This window comes from Poecilia reticulata, chromosome 23 (genome assembly GCF_904066995.2).
Source record: "Poecilia reticulata chromosome 23, P_reticulata-male-v2, whole genome shotgun sequence".
NCBI lineage: Eukaryota > Metazoa > Chordata > Actinopteri > Cyprinodontiformes > Poeciliidae > Poecilia > Poecilia reticulata.
This window is the reverse complement of record NC_088852.1, coordinates 3,089,694-3,102,310: the sequence shown is the minus strand read 5'-3', so window position 1 is coordinate 3,102,310 and position 12,617 is coordinate 3,089,694. Positions and strand designations below refer to the sequence as shown.

Sequence of the window (12,617 nt, the reverse complement as noted above, 5' to 3'; positions counted from 1 at the left end):
TTCCAATGATGAAAATAATATTTTCTTTATATAAACCTGCCACAAAAACATGTTTGATTCTGTTTAAGAAATGTAATTAAGCAGCAACCTCACCTGTAGCTTGTGTTCTTGCTCTCTTATTTAGAGGAAGAATAAAGGCTGACTACTTGGAAAACATCCAAGTAGATTAGTTTTCAATGTTATTCTTTTTTTTTTTTTTTTAAAGTAAATTTTCTTTCATTTTTAGACATTTAGAGATTTGTGTCGTCTTAGTGGAAACATTCAGGTCTCTGAAACCTGAAATCCATTTTAATGTATTTTCAGCCTCATCTTTGGAGCTTCAGAACCAAACAGACTTTAATAAACTGTTTTGTTGTGTTTTTATTGTTCAGTTCTGGAAGCGACCCTCAGATGAATCCTCTCCGGATGTTTGCCGATCTTCCTCCTGGTCTGCGGAAATCCAAACGGGGTCGTCCTGGATGTCCTGAGGAGATATCCACAAGCGGGCCGATGGGGTCGTGGCGAGGTCGCAGAAGGTTGCGTGGGAGGTTTGGTCGCTGGTCGTAGTCGCCCCCAATGATCCCTGGCAGCGGAGGGAAGAGGGGACGGGGCACCGTGGTGATGATGTCACGTATGGGGAAGGGCGGCAGGGAGTAGGGACGAATGTGATGTTGTACGTCTAAGCAGGTTTTGTAGGACTTTTTGTAAAGCTGTAAGAAAAAACAGAACAGAATTCATCAGGAATCCCACAGCAACATCTGATTTATGATGTGGCGAACTGACTCTAACATGACAAAATTAAACTTTAAATGAACATCTTATGCTACAAGACAACTTTAAAGGATGGCCATTAATTTACGATTTGTCTGGATTAACAAAAAAACTGTTGTCTCATTTTTAGCCTAACTTGGAAAATATGAATGTTAATATTGTAGGGCTGTTGTAAAATAATATTTTAGCAATCGAGTACTCTATAGGATATTTTTACAATTAATCGAGTAATCCTCTCTTTCCCTCTTCCCCTCCAACGGCAGAAAAGCTGTTGTACTCCAACCAAGCATCGCGCAACACAATGTAACAACGCTCATTTGTCCCCCAAAACCTAATAAAACGCCGAACAGCCCTCCCTAACAGGGGCTAATGTTGGAGAGCCTGTTTGGGTTGTAACATATTACAGCCAAAATATGTTCTGGTTACTGAAACAATGTGAAGCTGACATACGTTTCAAAGAATCATTCAAAAAATAATGTTACTTAAACTGTCATTAAGACACAAAAAAATTGTACCGTTAATTTCTTGTTTTAGTTTTAGTAAGTGTGTTATGCAAATGTTTTCCATTATTGCGGTGGGCTTTGTGTGATTGCCGAGTGGGTAACTGTGGGGGAGCTTGAAGTTGTGAACGAGAAAAGTATTTGAAAGATTATAGATTTTATTCGATCTATTGTGGCTTGAAAAAGTGCTAGTCCCTTTCCTGATTCACATTTGCATGTTTGTCACACTGCAGTGTTTCAGAAACACAAACCAATTTAAATATTAGTCAAAGACAACACACGTAAACACAAAGGCTGTTTTTTAAATGAAGGTGTTTATTATTTATATAAAAACTATCACCTGCTGGAAGTGAGCCTCTGCTGAGATGGTAATACTAGCTACTTCTCAATGCAAAGCTGGTAAAACTGCTACCTTAATAAAGGAGCAATTAAAACTTTCTGATGGTAGAGTTTCAGAAAGAGCAGTTTTTAAAGAGACAGATGCCCAATTTCAAGACGCTAAATTATGTCGTCAAATTTCTCTTGTCATTTAATATAAAGCACTTTTATAGCAAGTGAAGGTAACAGTTACTTGATTATGCAATAAAATGGCACTACGTACCTAGAAAATACATAACACTGCCCCTATAAAAAGTTTTTTGTAAATGAAAGCCTTACATTTACCTTTTGTTACAAATTAGGTCAAAGTTTGATCAAGAGTGGACACCAGCCAATCAGAAGGTGAAAGAAGATTCTTCGTCAGATGAAGATAATCTGGTACGTATGACTCCCCAGCCCAGGAAGAGCCTGAAGGCGAGACGCAAACTTAGAGTGGACATGACACCGTCCCCGGCTGCAGAGCGGTGGTGTGGTGTCGATGAGCCGGACATAATGCCACCCCAGCCCACTTTCCGGCCATCCAGAAATCCGGGACCTCAGATTATAATGACGGCCCACTACAGCGCCATTGAGCTTTTCCAGCTGTTCTTCACAACTGATGCCCTTCGAAATGTGTTGGTTAACACCAACGAGCATGGAAGAGCCCATCACTCAACAAAATCTCGGCCTTGGGTAGACATTACTATGCAGGATTTGTTTGGCTTCCTGTCTGTAGCCATTTACATGGGCTTGACCAAATGCCCATCTCTAACAGATTAATGGCGAGGGGGAAATCTGTACAGCCTGCTTTTTCCCAAGTCGGTCATGTCGGGACGAAAGTGGCTCATGATCCTCCATGGTCTCCACCTGAGTAGTGCTGCAGAGGATTCTGCAAACGAAGCTAAAAGAGGGACACCAGAATTTGACCGACTCAGAAAACTAAAACCTCTTTACGATGAGATTAGAGAAGCATGCCGCCAAAACTACCATCCTCACCAGGAGATTGCCATCGACGAGAGAATGGTTGCATCAAAAGCAAAGATTTCATTCAAGCAGTACATGAAGGCCAAGCCTGTTCGCTGGGGTTATAAACTGTTTGTCATTGCAGACTCGAGCAACGGATACACCTGGGACTTCTTCATTTATGAGGGCAAAAGACACAACACCAGTGGACAAAGTCTCAGCTAAGATTCTGTGGTTAGCCTTGTGAAAACGCCATTGCTGGGCACTGGCTACAAGCTGTTTGTGGACAATTTTTACACCAGTCCCAAGCTGTTCCAAGACCTGCTGCAGCAGAGGATTTGGGCGTGTGGTACTATCAGAACACACCTGTCCGGGTTCCCCAGCTCAAAAATCAACGCCCTCGCTCGAAGGGATCCGCGAGGAAGCATCCGCTGGATTCGTAACGGCTCACTCCTCTTCGTCCAGTGGCGAGACACCCGAGATGTCTCCCTCTGCTCCACCATGCACACCACACACAGCGGGGAAACGATCACTAGGACGTTGAAGGACAGCAGTGGACACTGGACAAAGATGGACATCTCAATTCCTCCGGGTGTCAAAGACTACAATCGGTATAACACGTTCCTTTTTTACATTATTTTTTTTATTTTCCAACCATTCAAAATGTTATTTTGTGTTTTCTATTTTCTCTAAATTACTCAGGTGCATGGGAGGAGTGGACGTCTCTGATGCACTGATTGGCTACTATCAAGTCCTTCACAAAACCCGGAAGTGGTATAAGACATTCTTTTACCACTTCATTGACATCGCAATAGTGAACGCCTTCCTTCTCCACAAAGAGCTCTGCACCGCTAAAGGACAAGCGCCGATGACCCAGAAGGCCTTCAGGGAGACACTGGCTGAGCAGTTGAAGCAGATGTGCTGCCAGGAAGCCAAACCGCCTCAACCAGAAGCGAATAAACCTGAGTCGCCTCAACTAAAACAGCCTAATCCAAGCGCCTCACATCACCGGCTTCAGTACATCAGTGGACAAAGGTCCGAAGGCAGACAAAGATGTCGCCTATGCAATTTAAAGACAGCGGTCAAGTGTTCCACCTGTGACAAGCCGTTGTGCTTCATCCCACCTAGAGATTGCTACAACAAGTGGCACGATGACAACAACATGTGAGGTCGAGTCTGGGCTGAATACATGCAAATATGTCACATCTGCTGTGTTTTTTTGTTTGTTTGTTCTTTTTCGTAAGTTTCACAATAAAAACTTATTTTGGACAGAGGTTTTTCTGACTGAAGTAGTGACTTTGTAGTTTAGATGCCTGATTATAATTCAGTCATGCTACTTGACACAAAGGGAAAGTCAAAAGAAATCAGTCAAGATATCAGGAAGAGAAAATGCAGCTGCACCAGGAGAATCATTTGTTCACACAATTATAGACATGATGAGAACATCATAACCATTCAGGAAGTTAGAAATGCATCTCATCTAAAAAATCTTCCGTTTTCTGGCATTGAGCAAATAGAAATAACTTTGATAATTCTAACTAAGCTAAAACCAAAGTTTGGTCTGATTTAACTTGAGACAGAGGAAAAAATGTGTGACTTCTTAGTATGTAAACTTCTGGTTTCAACTGTAGGTGGCGCCATTTATTGACGGAGAATTGACTGGAATGTAGAAAAATGAAACTTTATAGGATGATGATTAACTTGAGCTCTTTTATCTGCATTGAAATCATTGTTGGCTTTTAAAAGCTTTATAAAACAGATAAAATTAAAAAAAAGACATATAATGGATGCACATTTTATTTGCATTAACATGGGTATAAATATAAGTAAAACCAGGTCTATTAATTCCACATGTAAATTCATATCGGCGGATCAGTAATGTAGGACATTCTGGCATCAAAGCTGGAGTTGTCTGACATTTTGAACCCATGTTTAAGATAAGAAAAAACTTTGGAGAGCTATTTATTAAATTGTTTTAATTTTTACAGTTATGCATGTTAAATAAATGCTTAATGGTATAAGAGATCTGGACAAAAAGATAATTTTACAAGCTCCCAGCACAAATGTTCATTTCAGAAGAATTAAGCAGACACGAGAAAAATGTTTGCTGCAGAGTTTCTCACCTGTTTCCAGTCTGTCTCTCTGGGTAGGTCGGGAACTGAACCTAAAAATAATAATAATAATAATAATAATAATAATAATAATAATAATAAATAAATAAATTTATAATCAGATAAATTGAACTGTATAAATTATTCAGCTAACTCAAGAGCTAGCTAAGCTAACCATTACAGCAACAGGATTTCTTCACCTAAACAAACTGAAGTTTTATTCTGAACTAAAAGGCAGAAATAAAAACTGCAGTTTCAGTTTAGAGTTCTGGTTCTGACGTCTTACTAGAGAAGTCCCGCAAGTACAGATGTTTCCAGAGGGTGGAGTCAGATGACGCGGCGCTGAAGTGCCAGCTGGTGGCCGACAGTCTGACCAGGGAGTGGACGTCCAGCAGGCGGAGGACCCGGAGCAGCAGCTCAGGAGGGAGAGCCTGCAGACCGAACGCCACCGGCAGCGCCATCGCTGGGAAAACACACCGCCACCGTCACTTTCTATCATCAGACCTCCAGGCTGTGCAGAGGTCAGCTCTGCTTACCTTCTCTTGCAGCAGCGATCAGCGGGTACGCCAGCTGGTCTTTGAAGATTCGGGAAAGTTTCTTCAGATTCTTGAAAGCCGCGGCTGCATTTTCTCCTGAATAAAAGCAGGGAAGGTAAAGCAGGGACAGCTGGTCAGAAACCAGCTGAGATGTTCTAATATATAACTGAACAAACTTGTCATTCAAACTCTAGTATCGTCTCATTTGGATTGTTGCTCTGTTGTTTGGTCCAATACATCCTAAAGCAATATTAAAAATGACCACTGGTGTAAAATAAAGCAGAACTAAAACGTGGTGTTTGACAAACGTAACAAAAATGCAAAAAACCTTCTAAATATTATTGCAATAAAAACTGCACCAATCCACGTTTTTCACTTCCTGAGGTTTAGTATCGGCTGATATGATCAGGTACAGAAAAACTGCCATATTGTCTTAAAATGATCCTTTTATTAAACACAAACATAAATGTACTGAATTACTAATTTATCTGGTTACTCTGCTCCAACGCAGCACATTTATACAAAGAAACTGAAACGGACAAAAACAATGTAACAAACTGTGAAAAACATTTCAAATGGTTCAGAAAGTGCAATTCGTATTTCTAAAAATAATGTAGAATAAATAATAAAGCATGATGTTGCTCAGAACATAAAGCATAGAATTAGACTGAATAGATCTACACTTATGGGTCAGATACATGGTCACTGATACTCGATCAAAGATTTTTTTCAATATTGGAACAGATACCGATAATATCATCAGATCGGTGCATCTCTAAAACTACCAGTTAGCAAAAATACCCAGGATTACTCAACAAGACCATGTCTCTGTAAAACTAGATGAAGTCATGAATACAACCAATAAACATTAAACAAAGTACTGCTTAGAGTTTTAAAAAGCAAATGAAAATATACAATAAAATTTTTTTATTTTAATAGAAGTGCATGTTTGTGTATTTATGAAAATAGTTATTATTGTTTTTATGCATGTACGACAAAGTAAATCTAAAATATTTCCTTATCTTAAACATAAGTCAGTGTCTTTCTTTTAAAAGAAATAGAAAATAAAATGTGTAATTTTAATACGTCATCCGCAATATGATTTTTTGTAAATGTAGTCTGTTTTTTATGTAATCTGAGCCCAGCATGCTGCTAATGCTAATGAGAATCTGATTCAACATACTGAACCCGGGCCGTACCTGGCCAATCTCGAGTCACGTAGCTGGACGGCTTCAGCAGCAGCTTCTGAGCCGTGTCGATGGTTTCAGGAACCTTCAGAACCACTGCAAAGAACAAGCAGAAGACAAAACAAAACGGGTTGGACAGATTTCAGATCAGATGTTTATGATTACAGACTAAAACCAAAAACAAATGATCTGAGGCTGAATCAGCTAAAACAGGAGCAGAAGAGTAAAGTTACCGTTAAGGACCAGCAGGGGGCCCATGCCCACGGCCACCACCGACACCAGACTGTTTTCACATAAAGGATGGGTGTACTGCAGCCTGTAGACTCCCCCCGCAGACCTCCACCCTGCAGGCATCTCCCCAGGCTTCAGCTCGCTGCCCTGAACACAGAGCAAATCCAGCTGTGCTCCAGCTGTGACCCACAGGAAGCAGACGGACTAGCGTGTCCCACGGACTCACCTGAGTGGAGAAGCCAGTCTCCAGCATGAGGAGATGCGCTACCACCATGATGGCGTCGTTGGGGCTGCTGGTCTGGGCCGTGTGGTAGAGCAGCTCCAGGGACAGAGGAGCCTCACCGTTCTCTGCCTCGCTGCACAGCATGGGCTCCCAGACAGGGGGCGCTGCTGAACAGCTCTGCATGTTGCAGGCCTGAAGCGACTGACGGCTGCTGCTGCTGTCCTGCAACAGAACCAGAACAAAACCGTCAGGATGGATCCAAATAAAGTATTGTTATTTTATAAATTGGAAAAAGCATCTGAATTTGGATACCGGAGTGAAAGATGAGACAGGGTCAGTCGTTTTATGCATTTTCATAGCAGATGTTCCAGATATATAAAATTACACGTCACACTGAAACAGTGGAAATGTTTGGAGTCATTCCTTGATTTTCAAATTGAGGTGAAGCAAAACATTATTTTAGTAATTGATTAATCAATCAATTATTTTGATGATTAATCAAATAATCGGGAAAAAATTAGCACATTGTGCAGATTTTTCATTACATCACTTACATTTATTTTATACAGTATTAAATACATTTTAGCCTAAGATTGAATATCATAGTATTTGTTTAGTTTACACTTGATTATTTGTAGAAAATGATGCATCTGCAGCTAAAAAATAAATACTGTGGCTTAATTTCTGCTATTTATATGTTGTTCTTTTAGCAAATGGCCTGTCTGTATATTGAAGTTAATGAACAACTAATTACTAAAGTAGTTGATGGTTATCACATCAACTACATTTCAGCTCTACTTTATAAAAGAAAATAAAACCAAATTTAAGTTTTTACTGGCTGCTCAAAACTCGTGACAGTTTGCTGGAAGCCAAAAATGCTGATTCCAGAGCTTCACCTGAACGCTTCATGGACCAAACACTTTTATTTTCCCGCAGTTTGTTGATGAAAACTGAGACGACGCTGGAGTTAGTGACGGTTGTGAACGCAGATTTAGAAACTAAAATTTAACACCTTGGATGTTGTTTGGTGGAGAACTGTCACTACATCAAACTCATGAAATGAGTTCGGATTATTCAGCCAGAATTCCCCCGCGTACCCAATATAATCTCACCTGGCTAGTGGTCCTGTTGGTATCCTCCTGGCTGTTTGTTTCTGTGGAGCTTGTGGTCCTTTCTGAGGTTGCCATGGCAGCAGGTGGCGGCTGCGGCAGAAGGACACAGATCAGATCCCCAGAAACGATTCCACAGGATGACAGAGTCTGACCGGATTCTGAGAGGAGCTCTGAGCCGTTCAGAGACAAACTGAACTCTGTGTCGGTGCTGAGCAGAGACAGACACAAAGATCAAACTCAGCACATACGCCTTCATCTGTATGTACCTTCACAGGGAGAAAGAAAAGTAAAGCCTGACCCGAGTCCATGATCGGACAGCAGCGTCTGCTTGATGAGATCCGAGAGTTCCTGCAGGGTGGGCTCCTCGCCTGGCAATTCCACCCTGCTGTTCTGCCGGTTGATCCGAACCCGCAGCTTCATCCTGCGGACAGAAAACACGCATCACATTTAGCATGGACCCTGCTGCATCTGCTGCTAGCATCCATTAGCGCTTTGTCATATGGGCGAAGTGGCAATGTTTGACAAAGTAGTGCAATTTATTTAATGGCTTCACTCAGTTTTAATTTAACTCTGAAGCTAAAAATCAACATTGATTAACAACAACACATTTTAATGGTACAAACAAAAAATTCAAACCAAATAAAGCAAGTAGCTTTGTAACATGGAGAGTTACAGACCTGAGATTCAGTATTACTAACAGAGATGATCTGTAAATATAACTGTAAACTTCCAAAGTGAAATATTTTAATTCTATCTGGAAACTGACAGGAAGCCAGCAGAGAAAAACTGAGTCTGCATAAACTCATCCTGAGTAACATCATGCAAGTACGAATGTTTTCATTACACTTAAAGGTCAGATATACAAATAAATATTATCATAATCAGAGTTCTTGACCACGAATCCCCAATAAAATAAGCAGGTCCCCTAATTTTACTTAAAAAATTACGTGATTTGTTCTATACCAAGTTAGAACAAATATTTCATACCAACAGTCTGTCTAGAACAGTGGTCCCCAAAGTCTGTCCTCGAAGGCCGGCATCCTGCATGTTTTATTTCTCTCCCTAGTGGTAGCAACAACCTCCTCAGCAAGTCAATGTTCTCCTTAGGCCTCTAAAGAGCCATCATTTGATGCAGGTGTGCTAAACCAGGGAGAGAACTAAAACATGCAGGATGCCAGCCTTCGAGGACAGACTTTGGGGACCACTGGTCTAGAATATTCTGGACCCAAAACGTCGACAATCTAAAAGCAATAAAGCTGCTGAATTTATAAATTAGACCCTCGAAACAAAAGGAAGCTCCGAGAAGTTTGAGACAAACATTATTTACACATAACTGCTTTTTCACTGCCAGGGAAAACTGTGTAACATTTTTATTATAGTCCTGAATCTTACTGGTTGTCTGACTTATTTAATTTCTGATGCGTCACTCTCGTTTGGTTTTGCTTTTCCCACACATTTTACTTCCTGTTAACAATGAACAACTTTGAATTTACAGAAAACGGTAAAATACACTGCCGTCGTTATTCAATGACATTCACACAAAGCAGGTGTTGTTAAATTACTAGTAATAGAAAACTGTTCGAGAAATCAGCTGGTTTTTGTTTCGTTTCTGGACGTTAGCAACGTTTTATTCAAGTCGCTCGTAACAACAGTTAAGACTTTTATCTAACCTGGTTAGTTGACTGGTTGGTTCATTAAACCACCCGTTTGCATCCAGACTGCAGCATAAGGTCAGAGATAACCAGAAAAACACTCACATTATGTTCTAACGGGTAAATTCTCGGCAGATTTCATCTCGTTTCTTTGGTGACAAACATTACCGGAAATCCCGCTTAAAGCAGCTTCCGTTTTGGATTTTCAAAATAAAAGTCAAAACTGCATCAGGAAATATGGTAAAATGCAAGTTTTTTTTTTAAATTATACATTTTCTAATTAAAAGATGTTTGAATTTAATTGTAATATTTTTGTAACTTTTTACAGTTAGAAAGTTTCTACTTAATTCTTCCTCAGCGTCTGCAGCAATAGTTTTGTTTATACTCCGGGAAAGATTATGGTGTCTTAAACCAGCGATTTTTCACCAGAGGAAAAGTAATGTTAAAAATTTGTGGACAATAAAGCATGCTGGATAATTACACCACTAAAGTAACATTTAATTTGTGGTAAATGAGTTTGTCATATACTTATGTGATTAAAAAATAAAACATAAGTCTTGCCCTGATAACACAACCCCCAGTTCCAGAAGCATCAGAGTCATAATAATACAACTTTATACATTTTTAAACAGCTCTAACTTCATCATGCCAGGGAAATTAGAGCCACAATTTGCTAAAATATTTTTTAATGCTGTTTAATGACACAAAGAGACTTGCTTTGTCTACATAAAAGCTGACATTGTGTTAAAGAAGAAACAGGTTTCCAGGCAAATAAAGGGATATTCTGGATGTCCTTTGTCTGTTTAGATCTGTAAACTTCACATTATTGCAAATGAATAATTAAATCCTCAATGTGTCACAGTAAGGAAGTACAGTATTTAAAACACAAGTTACCATTCCAGCATGTGTTGACAAGTTGTATTTGTTTGATTTTGTGCCCATTTTAAAACTCTAGGCATCCCTGAAATTCATGTAGATTAATGAGGCTGAATACACTGAATGCTGTTTATAACACTTGCATGATTGTCCAATTTTAAAACATCTCAGATGTTCACATCTTAATAAGAAGTCAATTTCTGTGAGTGCAAGGCTTTATGCTGTTTTCATCATAAACAGCACACCTGAAATTTAATGAACAGCATTTAAAAAAATACCAAGCCTGATATTTTTAGAATAAAGGTAAAATCCCTCCATACCCCCCCCCCCCAAAAAGCACCTACGAAGATTACAAGCAATAAAATGATCTGAACATCCAGGACACACCAGCCTGATACTGCTAGGTTTGTGCAGTAGTTATAATAATCTTAAATAGGCTGGGGTATTGCTATGATTAGGTTATTAATATTTTAATTATTCATTGTCCCTTTTTTGGATCAATTGCCATCAAATTTATGTTTAAACATGAGACTTTATTAATAAACTACAGTCAAGGTCCCAAAGCTTTGCTGAATTCGAAGAAACAGATGAAAACTGCTACATGTACATCAAGTAAAACATAATTTATGGAAGTGATAAAGAGATTTAATCACAAACACTGCTTTGGTGAATTTTTTCACAGAGAAGAGCTTACATTGTACTCAAAAATCACCAATTTTCTTAAAAAATTGAATGAAACAAGGAATCTGTTCCAGCAGACACATTAAAGAAACGAATCCGTATTTGTGTGTTTTTTTCCGGCAAAAAAATCCCTTTTAATTACTCATCAAATCTCACAATTGCAATTACTTTTCTGTTCTATTATTTCCACATGCCTCTGCTAACGAAGGGATCCTGAATATACTCCATACAAACTTATTTTAGTTGTTTTGTAGAATGAAATGTAGAAAAAACTCCCCACCAGCTGTAGTAAATCATCGCGTATCTAAGAGGTTTGAAAGTTCCTAGGAAAAAAAACAAAAACAAATATGACCCTAGTCTAGAGAGAAATCAGTTCTTTTTCTGTTACAGTAACATTTATGACAAAAAATATAAAGTTGGCAAATATTTAAAGCTTAAAACGTGGAGAAGAAAACACAAACAGAAACGCTTTTCAGACGGCTGCAGACCTGCCAGCTGAGTTGTCTCTTCACGGTTCTCATGGATGTTATAAATTCCGCCTCGCGCTCGAGACTCCATCATTTACTGAGAATCATGGCAGAAGTAGCTCCAGCAGCCGCTCCGGCTAAAGCTCCGGCTAAAGCCCCGAAGAAGAAGTCCGCTACCAAGGCTAAGAAAGATGGACCCAGCCTCGCTAAACTCATCTTGGCCGCCGTGGCCGACTCCAAGGAGCGCAAGGGGATGTCTGTGGCGGCTCTCAAGAAGGTTCTGGCCGGGAAAGGCGTCGATGTGGCCAAGGCCAACAAGCGCATCAACACCGCCGTTACCAAGCTTGTGACGAAGGGAACTCTTAGTCAAACTAAAGGAACCGGAGCATCCGGGTCCTTCAAGCTCGCCCAGAAGGAGCCCAAGGCCACCAAACCAGCCAAGAAGGTGGTGAAGAAGAAGGCTCCCGCCAAGGCAAAGAAACCAGCCGCCAAGAAGGCCACAACACCCAAGAAACCCGCCGCTAAGAAAGCAGCAGCCAAGAAATCCCCGAAGAAGGCAGCGGCCAAGAAATCTCCGAAAAAAGTGGTCAAGAAGAGCCCCAAAAAGAGCCCTAAAAAGCCCGCCGCTAAGAAGCCAAAGGCTGCCAAGAAGCCTGCAGCCAAGAAAACGGGAGCCAAAAAACCCGCAGCGAAGAAGGCCAAGAAGTAAACAACTTTTCTCCTCCAACCACTGCTTAAGGCACCAAAGGCTCTTTTCAGAGCCACCACTTCTACAAATTAAGACGTGATTCCCAATAAGCAATCATAGGTCATAAAATATCAGAAATGATTAAACTACATCCAATTAACCACATCAATACAGTAATTAATAAGTGTACTGTAAAGGAGCCCAAAGAGCTTCACACTAAATTCAGTCACTCACTTTAAGCTGATGCAGAAACATTTAGACTATAACTTAATGACTCTCCCTA

General features: G+C 40.1%; 1 protein-coding gene and 1 pseudogene across 7 annotated transcripts; one reads left to right on the top strand and one right to left on the bottom strand.

The window, feature by feature from the left end:
- Positions 1–342: 342 nt before the first annotated feature.
- Positions 343–11,839, bottom strand: fbxo7 (F-box protein 7). 7 transcript variants are annotated; one of them, XM_081604191.1, is made up of 11 exons: positions 9,728–9,817; positions 8,269–8,391; positions 7,971–8,178; positions 6,862–7,080; positions 6,638–6,782; positions 6,417–6,500; positions 5,218–5,313; positions 4,968–5,144; positions 4,694–4,734; positions 2,937–3,130; positions 517–689 (listed from the first exon to the last, which is right to left on the bottom strand). In XM_081604191.1, coding segments are annotated over exons 1-11 (1,320 nt in total). In that variant the 5' UTR covers positions 9,730–9,817; the 3' UTR covers positions 517–658. The 7 variants fall into 7 exon arrangements, 6 of the variants coding, with proteins under 6 accessions (XP_008399085.1, XP_008399084.1, XP_008399082.1 ...); XR_014086131.1 differs by lacking the exon at positions 2,937–3,130 and adding an exon at positions 1,914–2,036 and having other exon boundaries at positions 579–689; XM_008400863.3 differs by lacking the exons at positions 2,937–3,130; positions 9,728–9,817 and adding an exon at positions 11,668–11,839 and having other exon boundaries at positions 343–689; positions 7,971–8,060.
- LOC103459359 (histone H1 pseudogene) lies at positions 11,753–12,584 on the top strand (annotated as a pseudogene).
- Positions 12,585–12,617: the final 33 nt, after the last annotated feature.

Bases quoted from the DNA above. Each gene is read 5' to 3' on its own strand.
- fbxo7 (XM_008400860.3), bottom strand. The intron at 8,179-8,268 runs GTCAGGCTTTAC...GTCTCTGCTCAG, and splicing joins CTGTCCGATCATGGACTCGG to CACCGACACAGAGTTCAGTT. The intron at 690-4,693 runs GTGAGAAACTCT...TTTTTCTTACAG, and splicing joins GAGAGACAGACTGGAAACAG to CTTTACAAAAAGTCCTACAA.